Genomic DNA, 20,103 nt, shown 5'->3' with positions numbered 1-20,103 from the left:
ATCTTCCTGCAATACTGCGCCCATGATGTATGTAGAATTTGCACCTGACTTATCAGTGACCTCGAGTATCTTCCTGTGATACTGCACCCATGATGTCTGTAGAAGTTGCACCTGACTTATCAGTGACCTTGAGTATCTTCCTGTGGTACTGCACCCATGATGTCTGTAGAATTTGCACCTGGCTTATCAGTGACCTTGAGTATCTTCCTGTGATACTGCACCCATGATGTCTGTAGAATTTGCACCTGACTTATCAGTGACCTTGAGCATCTTCCTGCAATACTGAGCCCATGATGTATGTAGAATTTGCACCTGACTTATCAGTGGCCTTGAGTATCTTCCTGTGATACTGCACCCATGATGTCTGTGGAATTTGCACCTGACTGAGAGTAATTGTGCCTGACTCATCTGTGACCTTTAGTATCCACCTGTGGTACTGCACCCAGGATGCATCCTGCTTGAATGTATGACGTTACAACGCAGGCTATTACAACGCCTGCTTTTACAACGCGGTTTTTACATCGCATACCATTACAACGCATAGTGCTTTTAGGTGCTGCATAGTGAATAGTTTAATTTACTATTCCAACTCCAGTCCCCGTGGACACTAGGGAAGGTTATTGGATAGTAAATTAACCTATTCCCTATCCTATAGCGCCCCCAGAGCAATGCGTTGTAATAGTTTGCGTTGTAATGGTTGCGTTGTAATGGTAGTGCGTTGTAAAAGTTTTGTTGTAAGTGATGTTTACCATCCAGCTTATGTGCCCGACTCCACAGTGACCTTTAGTCACCTCCTGTGATACTGCACCCATGATGTCTGTAGAATTTGCACCTGACTTATCAGTGACCTTGAGTATCTTCCTGCAATACTGCGCCCATGAGGTCTGTAGAATTTGCACCTGACTTATCAGTGACCTTGAGTATCTTCCTGTGATACTGCACCCATGATGTCTGTAGAAGTTGTACCTGACTTATCAGTGACCTTGAGTATCTTCCTGTGATACTGCGCCCATGATGCCTTGAGTGTATGTGCCTTACTCCTCAGTGAGTTTTAGTAACCACCTGTGGTTCTGCACCGAAGATACATCCATTGTATGTCAGACTCCATAGTGAACTCTGGTAACCTCCTGTGATACTGCACCCATGATGTCTGTAGAATTTGCACCTGACTTATCAGTGACCTTGAGTATCTTCCTGTGGTACTGCACCCATGATGTCTGTAGAATTTGCACCTGGCTTATCAGTGACCTTGAGTATTTTCCTGTGATACTGCACCCATGATGTCTGTAGAATTTGCACCTGACTTATCAGTGACCTTGAGTATCTTCCTGCAATACTGCGCCCATGATGTATGTAGAATTTGCACCTGACTTATCAGTGACCTTGAGTATCTTCCTGTGATACTGCACCCATGATGTCTGTAGAAGTTGCACCTGACTTATCAGTGACCTTGAGTATCTTCCTGTGGTACTGCACCCATGATGTCTGTAGAATTTGCACCTGGCTTATCAGTGACCTTGAGTATCTTCCTGTGATACTGCACCCATGATGTCTGTAGAATTTGCACCTGACTTATCAGTGACCTTGAGCATCTTCCTGCAATACTGAGCCCATGATGTATGTAGAATTTGCACCTGACTTATCAGTGGCCTTGAGTATCTTCCTGTGATACTGCACCCATGATGTCTGTGGAATTTGCACCTGACTGAGAGTAATTGTGCCTGACTCATCTGTGACCTTTAGTATCCACCTGTGGTACTGCACCCAGGATGCATCCTGCTTGAATGTATGACGTTACAACGCAGGCTATTACAACGCCTGCTTTTACAACGCGGTTTTTACATTGCATACCATTACAACGCATAGTGCTTTTAGGTGCTGCATAGTGAATAGTTTAATTTACTATTCCAACTCCAGTCCCCGTGGACACACTAGGGAAGGTTATTGGATAGTAAATTAACCTATTCCCTATCCTATAGCGCCCCCAGAGCAATGCGTTGTAATAGTTTGCGTTGTAATGGTTGCGTTGTAATGGTAGTGTGTTGTAAAAGTTTTGTTGTAAGTGATGTTTACCATCCAGCTTATGTGCCCGACTCCACAGTGACCTTTAGTCACCTCCTGTGATACTGCACCCATGATGTCTGTAGAATTTGCACCTGACTTACCAGTGACCTTGAGTATCTTCCTGTGGTACTGCACCCATGATGTCTGTAGAATTTGCACCTGACTTATCAGTGACTTTGAGTATCTTCCTGCAATACTGCGCCCATGATGTATGTAGAATTTGCACCTGACTTATCAGTGACCTTGAGTATCTTCCTGTGATACTGCACCCATGATGTCTGTAGAAGTTGCACCTGACTTATCAGTGACCTTGAGTATCTTCCTGCAATACTGCGCCCATGATGTATGTAGAATTTGCACCTGACTTATCAGTGACCTTGAGTATCTTCCTGTGATACTGCACCCATGATGTCTGTAGAAGTTGCACCTGACTTATCAGTGACCTTGAGTATCTTCCTGTGGTACTGCACCCATGATGTCTGTAGAATTTGCACCTGGCTTATCAGTGACCTTGAGTATCTTCCTGTGATACTGCACCCATGATGTCTGTAGAATTTGCACCTGACTTATCAGTGACCTTGAGTATCTTCCTGCGATACTGCACCCATGATGTCTGTGGAATTTGCACCTGACTTATCAGTGACCTTGAGTATCTTCCTGTGATACTGCGCCCCTGATGTCTGTAGAATTTGCACCTGACTTATCAGTGACCTTGAGTATCTTCCTGTGATACTGCACCCAGATGTCTGTAGAATTTGCACCTGACTTATCAGTGACCTTGAGTATCTTCCTGTGATACTGCACCCATGATGTCTGTAGAATTTGCACCTGACTTATCAGTGACCTTGAGTATCTTCCTGCAATACTGCGCCCATGATGTATGTAGAATTTGCACCTGACTTATCAGTGACCTTGAGTATCTTCCTGTGATACTGCACCCATGATGTCTGTAGAATTTGCACCTGACTTATCAGTGACCTTGAGTATCTTCCTGTGATACTGCGCCCATGATGTCTGTAGAATTTGCACCTGACTTTTCAGTGACCTTGAGTATCTTCCTGTGATACTGCACCCATGATGTCTGTAGAATTTGCACTTGACTTATCAGTGACCTTGAGTATCTTCCTGTGATACTGCACCCATGATGTCTGTAGAATTTGCACCTGACTTATCAGTGACCTTGAGTATCTTCCTGCAATACTGCACCCATGATGTCTGTAGAATTTGCACCTGACTTATTAGTGACCTTGAGTATCTTCCTGCAATACTGCGCCCATGATGTCTGTAGAATTTGCACCTGACTTATCAGTGACCTTGAGTATCTTCCTGCAATACTGCGCCCATGATGTCTGTAGAATTTGCACCTGACTTATCAGTGACCTTGAGTATCTTCCTGTGATACTGCACCCATGATGTCTGTAGAATTTGCACCTGACTTATCAGTGACCTTGAGTATCTTCCTGCAATACTGCACCCATGATGTCTGTAGAATTTGCACCTCACTTATCAGTGACCTTGAGTATCTTCCTGTGATACTGCGCCCATGATGCCTTGAGTGTATGTGCCTTACTCCTCAGTGAGTTTTAGTAACCACCTGTGGTTCTGCACCGAAGATACATCCATTGTATGTCAGACTCCATAGTGGCCTCTGGTAACCTCCTGTGGCACTCCACTGCCAGTGATTCTTCACACCTGTGCATACAGGAACTGATTCTAAAGTGAGCTTTAGTAACTTGCTGCGGTATGTTTTACATCCATTAACATTTAGTGCCAGATGTATGAAGCCTACTTGAGGTCACTACCAGCGCAATGCGCAGAATCGACTGTTTGCAAACGCAAAAAGGCTTTTTCTAATGTATCAAACCAAGCTTGCAATTTGGTAATACATTACCGAATTGTGATTTTGGTTTGGGACTTAATACCGATTGAGTATTTGGAAGGGGCGTGTTTAGGGTGTCCTTTCCAAATACTGAATATGAGTGGTATGCATTTATATTTTGCGATTGAAATGCATTTGCAAAACAATAATATTTTACGACCCCTCAAAGGAGGTGGTAACCCCCAAGGGACCCCTGCCCCTATGTGAATTTGAAAATCATGACATTCCAGTCATAGGTCAGTTTAAAATTGAAGTTTGGCAAGATATGAATGCTGTGTGTTGGATATAGATGGTAAATAAAAATTACAAAGGCTTCTGTTAACATTTGCAACAAGGCTTGACAAATGGAGCAAGTTGCCACTCTAAATGACTGGCAGAATAGCCATGCTTAAAGTGGTGACGATTCCGCAATATTTAACTCTGTTTGCCAACTTGCCGTGGCCTGTTATCAACCAGTGGCGGCTTGTCTCGAGGGGCGTCAGGACAGGACCCTACCACTGGTGAGCAGTCACATTTACACTGCATTTGTTTTGCAGTCTTCATGACAACAGCAGAGCCAAACCCTAGGCCTTTTCAGGCTCAACGGATGAGTAAAGGAGGGGTGGGGGGCTGAGAGGGCTCAGTCACGATCCATCTACAAAGTGCTATTGAAGAAGACAGCACTCTGCAAATGGATGTTTTAATTGTGCTTGTGTGAGGGCGTACCACAGTCTTATCCTGTTCCACAAGCACAATCCATATTTAGCAAACATACTGCGCATGCCTCAGGTATGCCTGCCTATCTGATAAAACAGGGCTGACAGTGCATCCCTGTGGCAGACTGAAATCCACAGGGAGCAGCAGGGCAGGATCCCAAACCTTGTTCCAGCTTCTGAAAGATCAGAGGCTGCTGGAGGACTTTAGGCGGGAATTTCTCTCTTTGATCCTCCCTCTGCTGCCCTGTTTGGCTCCTCTATCATGCCTCACCGGCTCCTATTTCCAGCACCAGCTTTCTGCTCTGCTTCTGCCAAGGAGGATTGGAGACCCACGAGTAAAGGACACGAGGTAAGTAATGTTTCCACTGTTGCTTTGTGCTAGTGAGTGTGAGTGAATGAACATGACTTTGAGAGTGAGTGTACATGTCTGTGAGAGTGAGTGTCAATGAGGGAGCGCGTGAGTGGGTGAGTGACAGTGAATGAGAGAATGAAATAGTGAGTGAATGGTTAAGAGTGTGAATAGGCGAGAGTGAATGGGTGAGAGTTAGTGTGTGAGAGGGAGTGTGAGTGAAAGTGAGGGAGAGATAGTGTGTGTGTGCATGCATGTGTGAGTGAGTGAACGTGTGACTGAATGTGTGTGATTCTGTGCCAGTGACATTATGTGTGTTATGCTTGCGGGTGTGCAGCAGTATCTGACACTCTAGAGGTAATTACTGGCTCATGGTGATATCGATGGTAAAATGCTGCCACTGATGTATTGGAAGTAATGCTTGGCTTTAGGCAAGCCAGCTATGGCAGATAAGGGGCAAGCACAAATAGCAAAATCCTGGCGAAATATGTTTGTCATCACCCTTTAGAGGGGTAGATTCGGAGCGCACACCCGAAAAGTGCATGTGAAGCAAGTTACGACAAATATACAAGAGATTTGTGTTGTTTTTTGCTTTTTCTCTAACAGGAATCCAAAAAGAGGAACTCATTCTAATCATGGCCACTAGTGTCTTTTATGCATGCCAGATATATGTTGCATACTGTATGTTGTCCTGACAAAATACGTTAGATGTGACTGAAATAAAAAAGGAGAGATTCCGGGGCATTATAATTATAAAGAAGTGATGAAAGCCCTGGACCTTTGGGCCTTCTTGAGGTAGGGCTGAAACATGTTGACATTTGCAGGCCCGGTGTAGGGCCATTATCTCTGCAGGCACCCCACTACACATTTTGTAATCATACCTGGAACAACGTGAATAAAAGGGATACCTTTGGTGTTTCAAAGTATTTTTATTTTAAGACCCCGGCAGGAAAACGTATCCAAAGTGCTCCCCGGAATATGGTCACGCCCATCCTGTTTTTTAGGGACCAAGATGAGACCTGTTGATGAAGCTTGACACCATCAGGGTGTGTCAGTGTCTACCTTACAACTTAATGTGATGTCCTGGTTACGGGTACAGCTTCACTTTACATATATTAGGGTTCCTTCATGATCTGCAGGAGAATCAACCAGTATGTGTAGGGTATCTCTTGTATCTTCTGATTACCAGGGAGGGCGCATCCTTTATGTCCTACATCTCATCCCCTCCAGGACTCCGGAGTACATTCCTGAGCCTTCGGGTTTTTATATTTCTAGTATAGACAACGTGCTCATCCAATCCTTTACCTCTCCACTGAGCACACAGAGCGATGGCCACAGGATTGATAACTGCAATGCATTCTATTTCGACGCTAACAAGACAACTCTAGCCAAATTGCAAGTGGTACAAAATTCAGCGGCAAGGCTGCCATTGGATATCCCAAAATGTACGTCAGTCTCAAAAGGATTGTGTCAACTTCACTAGCTTCCTGTACAGGAGCGTGTCACCTTTAAAGCTGTGTGTATTCCTCATTAAGCACTTTATAGTGCTAGTCTGGGGGGTAATACATCCATGTTCTAATGGTACTCCCATAGTAGGCTTCTACAATTAGCAGCCCACAATTTAGTAGTCATCCCCAGAGTTCGGAGGAAGAAATGGGGAGGCAGAGCTTTTTCGGTTGCGGCTGCCAAGATCTGGAATTCCCTCCCTCTCATCTGACCAGTATGAAACCACATACTCCTTTTAAGGAAACCTGGCTCCTCTCTTTTTAACTTGGCCAGGGCAATGGGCAAGTGTACTCTCATGATTAGCTCTCAGCGCCTTGACGCCTTTGGCATTGCTGCACTATATACATTTATATCATTCATTCATGAGTGAGAATGAGAAAGTGAGAATGTGGGAGTGAGTGGAGTAAGAGTGAGTGGGAGTGACTGAGAGTAATTGTAAAGCAATGTGAAGGAGTTAAAGTAAGGTGTGTAAGAGTAAGTGAGAATGAATGAATGAGAATAAGAATGAGCGAATGAATAGAGGTGAGCATGAGTGTGCGAGAGTGTGCGTCTGAATGTGTCACTCGTGTGAGTCTTCCGTACGAAAACACCCCTTTCTTTCCCTTGAACCTTTCTGGAAGAAAATTGGATTACTAACTGGTAATGCAGCAATGTCAAAGATGATCAGCCACCACTGGGAGACACCATGCCAAAATTCAGGCATTAACATGCTGACTGTCATTCTTGACATATGGGGGACACTCATGGCAAATTTTGAAGGATCAGCTCCTTTGTGTTTGACAGACATGGGGCCAGATGTACCACCTGCAAAACAGTGCCTCCCATATTGCGACTAATTTGCAACTCGCAATTTGCGAGGCGCTATTTGGCATGTAAAACAGTGGGATTAACATTATTTGTGATTCCCAATGAGGTCGCAAATGGAGAGGATCATGAATATTAATTAGCCTCTCGCAATTTGCGAGCCCATTGGGAATGACAGGCCCTCCCAGGGATGTTGGCCTGCTGGGCTCAGCAGCCCACCATGTCGCAGATTGCTTTTAAATAAAGCATTTTTTTTTTTTTTTAATGAAAGGTTTTCGTTTCATTTTTTAAGGGCAGGTAGTGGTCCCTGGGACTACTGCCTGCCCTTAAAACATATTTTTAGACACACTCACAAAGTGGAAGGGGTCCCCAGGGGACCTCTTCCAAATTGCAACTGCATTACCACGCTCTTGAAGGGTGGTAATTTGTGAGTGTTTTGCAACCACAATTGCGGTCACAAAACATTCAGACATTGCTTTGCGGATGCAATTACGAAGGGAACGCCCCTTTCTAATAGCGACTCGCAATTCCTAAATAGCGAGTCGCAAATAAATTGCAACTTGCTATTTAGGAATTGTACATGGCCCTGGGCCTTTTTGCAAGCACAAAAGGGTGGCAAACCTGTTTGCGCATGCAATTTAGGGTCGTACATCTGGCCCATGGTGCTGTTGCTTCAAAGAAGGAAGAAATAAAGTAAGATGGTGGACCTGGGAGTCTGTAAATTAGAACACGCTTGAAGGAAACGCATGGTGATACTTTAATAGTAAGGGCTAACGATGTATCCCCAGAAATAGGGACATTTTGTATGTAGACGCCTCAAGTTTTTCTTTAAAAATACAAGCAAGTCCCCCCTGCCTCGTTTCTGTTATTCATCAGGATGTTTAATAAGGTAGCTAGAGGGAACCACTAGCAAAAGCTTTGGGTGGTGTCACTCTTGAACCATGTTTCTGTGATAAATATACAATCTAGTTTATGTTTCCTGATGAATTATTTTATTTCGCCATGATGCTTAGTAAGCGACTTAGCAATCAGAAGGCCACATTTAAGGTTAGGCAACTTGTCAGCCGACCCACTAATAATCCGAGTACCAGCAGAATCTCCGTGCCTTTGACATGCCATCGGCTCACCTGTATTCAGTCTATGATCCCACCATTAGTCCACTAGTCATAAAAAATAGACTGCAATGTAGACAAAGAATCCAGGATGATGCGCCTCCCAAAATGGCGCCCAACCTGCCTACTATCACCTTATAGGGCCCAGGAAAATAAAAATCCTGATCGGCTTAGTAGAAGAGCAGAGTGCCTTAATAGATACACGTTGGTATTTTATGCAGTGCGAATAACCAGCCCCAGAAAAGAGTTTATCTTAAAGAGCCCACAACTCTGTAGTAAATAAAGATAAAAGGCAATAAAGGTATGAGCTCCAAAAACTAAAACCTATGAAAAGTAATTTTTGTAGAAACAGTTTCCCTTGTCCAGGATAGAAGTTGCGGTATAAAAGCTATCTGATCTCTTTGTAAATATAAACAATTATTGCCCCTGGGTGCACATTAATCTTGGGTGGAGTCCAAAATATATGCGTAGATACATGCAGGTGATCAATTTTCCACGAAGTGTACTAAGAGACCTCTATGACATGGGCCTCCTGTCATGGGCAAACTTCTACTTCTTCGGTATCGATAAAAAAGATAACCAGACATTTCCACACTTCTTCTAGCAAAATTGTCATGGTCCACAAAGCAGGCAACCAAAATGACACTCTGAGCTATGGGTGGGTAGCCAAAAGCCAGCCATAATTGGGGTGTATTCTATCACGACCTCTGAGCGCTGGTGCCACTGCACCTGCTGTACTAATAACAGCTACGCCCTTATTGTACAGCATGTCCAGGAATACAGAGTCACGTGGTGGGCAGGAGGGATGGGAAATGCTATCTTTGATGTGTCGTCTGGTGGATATACCTTGTCCCTAACATACCTTGGTCATTATAAGGGCCACGTTTTGGGATAACAATACGCTTCAGCACAATTACGCCAAATCAAAAGTATATATTAAATATAAATCCTTGTATACAATTCCACTTTATTTGAAGAATTGGTAAAAATACTTACGCCCCAACTATTTGTAGACTTTACTAGACCACGTTCTAATGCCAGATTCCTGCATTAATGTTTCAGGTATTGTGTATAATGTTTCCATCGTCACCGGAGACGTCAGAGGGGCAGGCACTAACTCCAAGATACACATCATCCTTCACGGGTCCAAGGGACTGAAGAACAGCGGCAAAATATTCCTGGAGGGCGGTGAATTTGAACGCGCAAGGACTGACCTGTTCAGCATCGAGATCGCCGCCCTTCTCAGCCCGCTGAGCCGCATCACCATCGGCCATGACAATGGCGGGGTCAGTTCTGGCTGGTACTGTGAGAAGGTGAGTGTGCCAGAGACCTTCCATAGCTTGTATGCGAGTGGGCACAGTGCTTGAATTGGAAGCCTTGAAGTGCGGGTACTCACTATTCCAGAGTACCTGTTTGCTAGTTAAAGAGCCCTTACTAATGGACCTCTGCTGAAAAGTGCAGGCACTCTGTACCTGACAGTAGCTGCCCATGTAAGAAACTGAGTACACCTATGCCATAGAGTACCATGGAAATGGCAATTGTTAGAGTAGTAAAACTGTATTGTAGCAGGGATCCTGTTCTCCTACAGAACTGTGCATAGAGACTTGGAACCTCAGTCAGTTAGGGTGTGCCAAAACTCACCTTAGTACCCAAAATCCCCTTACCAGACTAGCTACAGTGTCTCATTGGTTATTACAAACTCCCAATATGCAGACAAACCAGAACATGAACTTAGATTACCTCAGGTATCGTGGAACACATGATCACTCTTTCGTTATACAATCATTTCAAACCAGAACGTGGAGTAAATGAGGACGCGTGCACATTTGAAATATTTATTTACTAATGCAGTGTTCTCAAACGCAGTATCTTAGATAATACAAGCAAACATATTATAAGAAGCAAAGTTATCAGCATAGTTACTAGTCCATAGAATGCGAAAGGTGACAGCATGCTAAAATGCTGAAATGAATAGGAGTTAACAACACCTAATTCTCACCCTCCCTATCTAGTATATTATATTATATCTAAGAAGGTCTCTTTGGGTTTTAGCAGGGCAGCCCCATACCTCAAGATCCTAGTGGATAGTGATCACATCATTTCCACCAGCTCTCTGCATGCGAAGCACCATCAAGTGTGTGTATGTGTGCTCTAAGCAAAGCAATATAAAACGTGCCTAAAGCCAGATTTTGGCAGCAGCTGCATTTATGTTATGTCTAGGAAGGTGCGAAGATCAGACCTCACAACAACACTGTGTCGAGTTATCCTTGAAGGCTTCAGCACTCACTGTACAGACATAGTTTCCCAAGCAAAGCTGATATCAGAGTAATAACATATTATTCTCGTGTAAATCACAACGCTCTTCTAGGCTGAAAGCTAAAACAACAATTATGTGTCGTGTGCAGAAGCAGCAAAAGGTAAAATGGCGTTTAAACATTTAATAAGCTAATGCTAACTTAACACGGTATATAGGTAAGCAGTAACTATATGACAGTATGATTTGATCGTAAAATAATATTTAGGCCCTTATTTGGGAATAAGTGGTAGCTACTCTTAGTTGCACAAAAGGCTACTGGTACTTACTAGAAACAATGTATTTTTTCTGTATTTATTGTTTACAAAGTGAGCACTGCCTCTCCTTGGTTGCTGATAAGCAGTGGAATGCCATGTGTCAGGACACCATTTTGGGAATCAATTGACCTTCATAAACATATGCGATAAATATCAAACCAACATTCCTGAATCTATGGATTAGAAATGGGACTTACATATATGAAGTATATATATGAAGTGTTTGGTAAATTGATTTATTACACAACAGTATTCCTTGCATTTTGTTTAGGAGGCAGAGTATAAACTTTCATTCATTATTCTTTCTACAGGTGATTATTTACTGTCCATTTACCGGAATTGAGCAAACCTTCCCATGTGGAAAATGGCTCGATGAAGACGAAGGGGATGGATTGATAGAGCGGGAACTTTATGAGATGGTCTCTCTACGACAGAAAAGGCAGAAAAGTAAGTTGATTTAATTCTGTCGAATAAACATAAAGGTGGTTCTACTTTTTGTTCTTGGCCACACAGTGGAATGGCCTAGTGTGTACACAGTCCATAGCTTATCATTGATGACCTTTCTTCTCAGATTTATTGTCTTCCTCCTCTTGTGCTTCTCATTTCCCCTAAGCATTGTGTTGTGACTTGGGTACACTTCCTATCTCATTTGTGTGTTTTGGGAAGAACAAACTCCAAATCTTCAGTAAATGTGATTTATTGGAAGTATCAACATACAATGTCAAACCCCTGACAAGCGCTGGCCAACTGACACACTTCAACTAGGATTCCAGAATACGCCAATGTAATATATAATATAGAACATTGACGTGCCTACTCCCATAGGATACAATGCACCCCCTTTCTTAAACAGTAATAAAAAAACATGACTTATTAACGTAACATGAATAACAAATAAAACAATACAATTCCAAAAAGGATAGGATAGGATGGGAATTTATAGAGCGCACTAAACCAGAGAGGTGTCAAGGCGCTAAGCGGGATGAAGAAGAAGCAAGCATTGCCAACTACTAGGCAAAAAGCCAGGCCTTTAAGATCTTACATCATACATTAGTCAACCTTAACACGCAAAACATAGTCGTCCAATTTCTTTGGCTTGTACTTAATCTAACCACTAATCCTTTCTACTCTCACCGGCATTTGTACAGATTCATCGGGACCATTACTTATGGGCCCTTTCTTAGCGGCTGGGATCACCACCAATCCTTCAGCATTTTGTTTCCAGAGCTGACGCTTCAATTTGCTGCAACAGGTGATTTTCCTAGCAACTCAACAAAATCATATTTTTCCTCACCCTCTTCACAGTTTTAGGATCAGACAATTTAGAACTTCGCTTTTTATACGTTGTCCCACACATGATCTTACCAAATTCCCTTACTTGAACATCCTTGTCATCCTTCTCAATGTACTATTATGTCGATTAGCATACTGATTCTGGTACTTTTCCACTCTTTCAGACAACACCTGTTTGGGCAGAATTACACAATTCACCCTTTCCATCCATGCAGGAACCACCAATGTGCAAGCTACTCTACCTTTCAGCAGAAAAATATGTGTTTTTCTTGTAGCTGTATGCAGTGTAGTTCGGTAACTCCACAGCACGTTTTTCACCTAGGGAGAGGTGTGACGCCACGACCAGGGCGACTGATGCCGGAATCTTGGGATCACAGTTCGATGCCTGCGCCGGCAGCAGATTATCCCAGCACCATGTGACTCTGGGAAATAGCTTGCTTAATCTTCCTGACGGCCCCTAGCGCCTGGAGACCCTTACGGGTGATTGTTCGCGCTTTAAAAATGTGGATTATTTTTATTATTTCAGTCTCCCACACATTGCCAACTGAATACACTCACCCAACACCCAGTTGAAAGGCTCTACTAACCCATTTCTGAGTGGGTGATAAACTGGTGTTCTCAGATGTTTAATCCCCTTTTTTCCTGGAAATGATTCAAACTCATTAGGAACAAATTGTGGACTGTTATTCCAAACTATTTCTGCCGGACAATCCTCTCTCTCTTCACCTTCCACGCTTATCGACCAATCATTGTGGAGACTCCTATTGTGACTGTAGCGTTGCCAAACAGAGCATGCGAAAAGGTTGCTATTGACATCAGCAGTCCGTTTGATTTTTTGGGAGTTGAAAGTAGATTTGCTGTTGTAATGGTTGAGTACTACTCAAAATAGCGTGATGTTGCCTTTATGAATGTGGTTAAGTCATTCTAGGTTAATTCCTTTTTTGGAGAGGTGTTCTGGAGAGAGGATTGTCGTGAAGAAATAGTTTAGGATAAACGGTTCATACGAGCTCTAGCTCGCAGCAGTCATCCTTTCACATGCCGAATGGAAGGATCCACAAAACCTGTTGTGGATTTCGCTGAGAACTGCTGACACCTCCAATGTCCGCTGAAGACAAACCACTGTCTTCGGGTCAGACTCTGCCTGCACTAATTCGCTTGATGATGGCCCAGAGTTAAATGTGCACAATCATCTGCTTGATTAGCAAAGAGCTAATCAGCTGGCACATCAAACTCACATTAGCAGATACGCAACACAGCACAATCCAGGTCCAGCATGAAGTCAATGTTGCACGCGGTAGCAGCAGAAGCTGATGTGAAACGGAGTCACAGATGCGCTAGGACAAAACACTCAAACCCCCCCCCAAAAACACTGTGATTCTCTCACCGGCAACAGATTGTCACTTACAGCACACAGTCTTTGTCGCATTCCCATTGCGCAGATCCAGCTCCAGTTTACCACGCTGCCCTTTGCTTCATACGGCAACCATTGCCCGCGGCCAGGGTAACTCTTAGGGGATCCCACCAACATACGTCTGCCCAAAGTCAGTTGTCCATTTTGCAACCCATGCTTGTCCACACTTTTGGGAAAAACAGATTCCAAATCTGCAGTAATTTATCATATCAAAGTATCAACATACAATATGAAACCCCTGGCAGGCCTTTGCTAACCGGCCAACTTCAACCAGGATTTTAGAATACTTACAATGCAATACATAGAAGAATGACATGTCCAATCACGTAGTACATACCAGTTTGCCCTGCCTGTCGAACTGTAGAGAATGCTGCATATATCATACTGGTATGTAGACAGTGGGAGCTTGTGTGAGGGGAGTCAGTAGGAAGCAGTTAGAGGCTGAGCAGGAAAGCTAACCGGATCCCGGTGGGGTTATTCTTTGTACATATATACGTGTATCACTAGATCTTAGTCACCCCTTGTACCTGAAGTATCTGTGTGCTACTTGTTGGCCTCTTTCTCTTTGCAACACATATCTTACTTACCATCCTTTTGATTGGATGTCTTGGATCCTTCCTCTGCTTATATGTTCTGGATGAACTGTTTCTATTGTAGCAGGATAAACACTGATTTGCATAGGGTTGATCTCTCTCTAGAGTGGCAGAGTAAGCACAAAACAATGCAACCACAAAGTCACCAGTGTCTGAGATTAATACAAATAATCCATTGTCTTGTTGTTAATTACAACTTACTACAAGCTGGCTGCACACTGGTGCGTTCATGCCTACTGCACAGATTCCATATTTGATATCTGTATCTGCACCCAGGATATCTTCACTGGGGGCAAGAGACCAAACACAGAGAGGAGGTACTGATTTCATAAAGAAAGGACCTTCTGCCTAAATTAAAAAGGCACTTTGAAACTTTCCACATTGTCAAGAACCTTTGATCTTGTCCCTCTCTTTGATCACAGACTTCGCTGGTGTCTTGCAATATGCTTTTACCCAACTCAGTAGCAGTCACATTATTGAGCGGGATCATGAGAATGAATGGACCTATCAGGATTCAAACTTGTTACCATGGGGTCATGCACAGATCCTTGCAGCTGTGATCTCAGTCGTCAAGTGAGCCATCAGGCCCTCAAGAATATCCTATAGAAAGGCCCTATTTCTCATTCAAAATCAGAAATATTCAATATCTCTGAATTTGGGAACATTGGCAGCAGGTGTTAAGCACTATGTGTGCACCTTGCAGGAGGTTTTCTAACAGAGAGTATTGCATTAGGACAACAGTGATTTCACAGCAAAGACTGCAATGGATCACTAAGCGCTGTTGGGACCATGTTAATTTATATTTTATATATTGTCTTTGTGGGAGCAGAGAACTCATTTTGTGTTTTTAGATGGGTATGAATAATATAATTCTTGAATAAATTGAGTGTTAAATTATTCCAAAGGTTTGAATGTACTCATTCAATGTAGTCTGAACTGAGTTCAAATATTGTCCTATCATCGGAGACTTGTTCTAAATGACAATCTCTCCATGTTTGGCCACGTGGATGCAGCATTCAAATTAGGACTTGGTGTTTTCAAACAGCAGAACTGTTTTATTGCAAATCAAATAAAAAGCAGATATTTGTATCATGAAGGAAGTTTATACCTCTTTGGTTGATGTTCTTAATATATCTTTGATTCTTCTCCTACTCTACTGCGTAGAAAGCCCGTGGTCCCTTTGGATCTGGACTAGCGACATTAAGAACGCAGGGACAGATGCCAATATCCTGCTCCAGATTTATGGGGACAAAGGCAAATCAGACGAGATGAAACTGGACAACAACTCCGACAATTTTGAAACCGGACAAATCGACAAGTTTATGGTATGTTGCCAATATTTGCTCATTGCACTAAAGGGGAGGACTGCTTAAAGTCTAATTAAAGGATGGGATAATCTAAACCATGGATGGTTAATAAGAGAAATAGTTATTTGGTAGAGTAGAGTTGCCAGATGACATTCATTCTAATTGAGATCTAGATCTGATATTTAAGTTGAACATAATCTCAAACTGTATTCTTAGGCACTTTATAATGCATGGACTGGGCTGAGCTGCTTGTCTAACACGCTTGTCCATGGACAGTTATATAACTCCAGCCTAATCAGTGTTTTCTCAGTGTTTATATGTTATATTCAGTGCTTATACCTAATGAGCATAGGAATAGTTCTGTCTAGATATAGCTTTGATTTTTCATTCTTATTCTATTTCTAAAATAGATGTGATAAGAAAAAGATTTTCTACTTTTGTTTTTAGATCGAACTTCCTGACCTGGGCACCTTCTTTAAGCTCAGGATATGGCATGAGAAGAGGAACGCCTTTGCAGGGTGGCATCTGAACAAGGTATGGAAGCAGTGAGGCTCCTCTCCCTATTGCCTTATAATGATCAATACTGTTCCATCTACCATGGGCTAAATTCATTACAAGTCTGCAGCACTACAGATTACCCCCAATTATTCTATATTTCTGACTACTCTATTTTACACCCTGTGCTTATTAAGGTACTAAACCCTCACCATCTGCGCCTGAATATTCTTCCAAACTTTAAGGAGAGTATGTAGGAATTTGTGCTTATGTTCTTCCTACTAGGCTACCTATCATCACAAACATGCTCTTATGAGCCTTTTTACTTTTACATATTCTTGGGAGGACATAGTCAATCCCTCAAGAGAGGGTGCCAATTACAGAATTGATACCCAGTCACTCAGTTATGCAAGATTTAAGTTTCACATATGGTTTTGTCATGGACTACCCTACAGTGATATCCCTACATGCACTGAGCAGCCACGCATACAGATTGCATAGCTCTTGATTATGCTTTACCTGTTTGCGTTGCCATGATGCAGCTCTTTCTGGGAAGTTATTGTCTGCTTCTTTCTTTACTACTATATCTCTTTGCTTCTTCTTCTTCTGGCTGCTCCCAGAGGTTTACTGACATGTCTGTCCCTTCTCCTTCTTCAAGCTTGTATCAGGAGCACTATATTTTTATTTATTTACTTATTTTTTGAGTTTTATATAGCGCTGACCAGACCTGTGGGAATCGGAGCGCTTGACAACATAGTTTCAGGATAGACCAACATATTAGAAGAGTCCTCAGCAAAGAAATTAGGTAGTCCAAAGAGTGCTGAGGTTTCTAGAGGTAGAGTAGAGTCCGTGGTCGTCTTCTGGAGTGCTAAAATTCGGTAGACCGAAGAAGTTCAGCAGTTTAGCAGTTCAAGAGCGTTGAATTTTCGAGAGGTAGTGGTAGAGTCCTAAGGTAGTCTAGTTGAATGCTGAAATTGAGGTAGACCGAAAGGTGTCATTAATAAAATGCGCAATTAGTCCTGAGGCGGGTTGAGGGGGATGTGAGCAGAGTATAGTTGGAGAGCACCGGCAACAGGGATATCGTGGCTGTCCATTCGGGAGGGCGTGGTACAGCAGGAGGGTTTTAAGATGCTTTTTTAATTTAGTGAAGGAAGGGATAGTTCTGATGTCTGCTGGGATGGAGTTCCAAATTTTGGGAACTGTTCCAGCAAATAATATAGCAGCTGTTTTGTGTTTGCGTGTTCTCAAGGGTATGAGAAGGAGCGAGTTTGAGCTCCTGAGGTTTCTCGTCTGCCCTGCCTTTTAAGTTTGGCGGCGAGATTGTCCGGTTTTCCAGTGTGGAGGGCTTTGTACGTGAGGCACGCCATTCTGAAATTGACTCGCTGTTCAACTGGGAGCCATTTAAGTTCTCTAAGAGCTGGTGAGATGTGGTCATACTTCCTGATTCCAGTGACCATTCTGGCTGCAGAGTTGAGGGTTGTTTTGAGGGGAGCCAAGTTGGATTTAGTGGCGCCGGTTAGGGTTGCGTTGCCGTAATCGAGCCTGGATAGCACCAGCGATTGGGTGGCTTATTTAAGGTCTTTAGCAGGGATGAATGGTTTGATTTTGTATAGAAGCTTTAGATTGAGGAAGGCAGTCTTTGCAGAGTTTTTGATGTGGTTGGCCATGTCCAGTTTGGGGTCTAGGGTGATTCCTAAGGATTTTACGGATTTGGCCAGGGTGAGATTACCGTTTAGAGTGTCCAAAGCTTTAAGCCACTCTGCAATTTGTGGGCTCTCTTCTTTGTTGGAGATGAGGAGGAGTGTTGTTAAGTCTGAGGATGTCATTTGGGGAAGAGGTTTCTAGATAGATTCGGATGTCATCTGCGTATAGGTGGAAGGAGATCTTTGCGTTTTTAAGAATGGTGGTGAGAGGTTCCATGTATATGTGGAACAGTTGTGGTGAGAGCACTGAGCCTTGGGGAACACCTCTGCTGACAGGGTGGAAGTCAGAGGTAAAGTTTTTGATTTTTATCTTTTGCGAGCGGTCCTGGAGGAAAGATGAGAACCATCGGAGGACCATTTCATCTGCACCAACCCTTTCTTGTAAGGCCTTGATGAGAAGTTGGTGATCTACCGTGTCAAATGCTGCCGATAGGTCGAGGAGAATGAGAAGGCAGCATTGCCCGAATTCTAGTGATTGGTGGATGTTGTCAGTGATGTTGCGGATCGCCGTCTCAGTGCTATAACCTTTTCTGAACCCTGATTGGTGTGGGTCAAGAAGGCTGATGTTGTCCAAGTGTTTGTCCAAGTGTTGAGTCAGCTGAGAGAGGATGCATTTCTCCAGCATGGTAAAGCAGCAGGTCCTGCTGCTTTCAGCACACCACAGTGTCTTTTTTTTACTTCTACCTCTCTTACAACACCCTAGCAGTGCACCCTTTATCCAAGTGATCTTGCTCATAGCTCCTATACTTAAAAATTGTTCAACATTCTTCGAACCACTTCTTTACTACTAGGTAGAATGTAGGTTAGAGAGTTTGTCTGGCCTCTAATTTCAAAGCCCTGCACTGCATTGCCATGTTATCTTTCAAGATGGTGTACCGCCGAAACATTAAGTCACTGTGAGACCATTTATAATCAGAATACACTTTTTTGTAATCATAGATTGGAAACCCCAAAAGTCACTAGACGATGCAATCATTTACTAATGGAACATTTACTTATTGCAAATTAACATGAATAAGACACAGGACCATAATTGAAAAATATATGATTCAAGAAATTGATCCATAAAATCAACAACATATTTATTGTGAGAGTGCTGATTCCTGTCGAAGTTCTTTCTAATCCCTAATATTTTAAACACTGTAGAAGTTCTTTCTAAATTATTTTGGTTTATTTAAGGTCACTTTGCTGAAAATGCTCACCAAAGAGAAATACACCTTCCACTGTAACCGCTGGCTGGACTTAAATGAGGACGACAATGAGATACTCAGAGAGCTTCCAGCAGAAGGAGACCTCGTCAAGGAGGTTCTGCCAGGTGAGCGACAGGAGAACTTTATTGAAGATTTTGTGATGTGACAACCCAATGACACACATGTGCAATACAGAACCTTTCTGATTGAGCTCAATTTAATGACCACATAAGCTATTCCACATCACAGCTTTTGCACTATCCGCTGCTTTGCTTATGCACTGATGTTTAGACTGTACGACATAACCAGCTATGTGTAAACGTCATAACAAAGGAATGTGTGAGGAATACTTGAGAACAAAGTGCATATTGCTGGGTTTAATTAGGGTGCATTGGAAGGGAAATGCCTGGCTTCCCAGTAGACATCAAAGGTCTGGATCAGAGTTGCGTACATCAACTTCTAGTTCTGTGCAGGATGGTCCAAAGGAACTGGTGTGTGAAGGAACAAACTCATGCCACCTCTGATTGTAACTAACAGGAACTGTTGGGCATCCCTTCTTTTAGAGGATGTTCAGGGGGAACAGTTAATTCTGGATTGTCGATCATACATTTCTCGGGAGCAGAGAACAAGTTGGACTGGAATGGTTGGGTACCTGCGTTATGCAATGGCGAGATCTACACATAACAGTGGAACCTCATATAACATGTTCAAGGTACCAGGGGTCTTGAGTCAGGAGTTAAGTAATCAAACACAAAGAAATAGAACATAAGGCAGGATATCTACACTGTTTCCTGGCGTCCGCAGCAGGCTCTCTTTATTCAATGTAATAGCTGGCAAAGAGAAACCACACAATGTATTAGCAAGCTTGAGGCGCTCAGTCCTGACTCTACAGAGTTTAAGCTCCCTCTAACATTTTTTTGGCAAGGAGCTGGTGCATTAATGTTTCTTTCAGATATAGCAAGGTACAGAACATTTCAGGAGTCATGTCTGGTGGAGATGGAGGCATTCATGATCTGCATTCTTTGCTGTAAAGAAAAAAAGACCTATTGTTTGAGATACTCCTTGCTTCCTCCAGATGACCAAAGCAAACATGTACAAATATTGAGTTTTTTGAACATCGAAAATTAAAAG

The 20,103-nt window shown here is 42.9% G+C and overlaps 1 protein-coding gene across 2 annotated transcripts in view; it reads left to right on the top strand.

Annotated features, from left to right (window-relative positions):
• LOXHD1 (lipoxygenase homology PLAT domains 1) overlaps positions 1 to 20,103 on the top strand; it is a 1,099,077-nt gene that overhangs the window by 619,834 nt on the left and 459,140 nt on the right. For both annotated transcript variants that reach the window (XM_078674764.1, XM_078674763.1), the window contains 5 exons: positions 9,472 to 9,722; positions 11,292 to 11,427; positions 15,442 to 15,602; positions 16,032 to 16,118; positions 18,962 to 19,097. In XM_078674764.1, coding sequence (XP_078530890.1) covers positions 9,472 to 9,722; positions 11,292 to 11,427; positions 15,442 to 15,602; positions 16,032 to 16,118; positions 18,962 to 19,097 — 771 coding nt within the window. The remainder of the gene's footprint in view (positions 1 to 9,471; positions 9,723 to 11,291; positions 11,428 to 15,441; positions 15,603 to 16,031; positions 16,119 to 18,961; positions 19,098 to 20,103) is intronic.

The sequence above is a fragment of the Lissotriton helveticus genome, chromosome 2_1, assembly GCF_964261635.1.
Source record: "Lissotriton helveticus chromosome 2_1, aLisHel1.1, whole genome shotgun sequence".
Lineage (NCBI taxonomy): Eukaryota > Metazoa > Chordata > Amphibia > Caudata > Salamandridae > Lissotriton > Lissotriton helveticus.
Note: the sequence above shows the minus strand (reverse complement) of the source record. Positions and strands in the feature narration are given on the sequence as shown.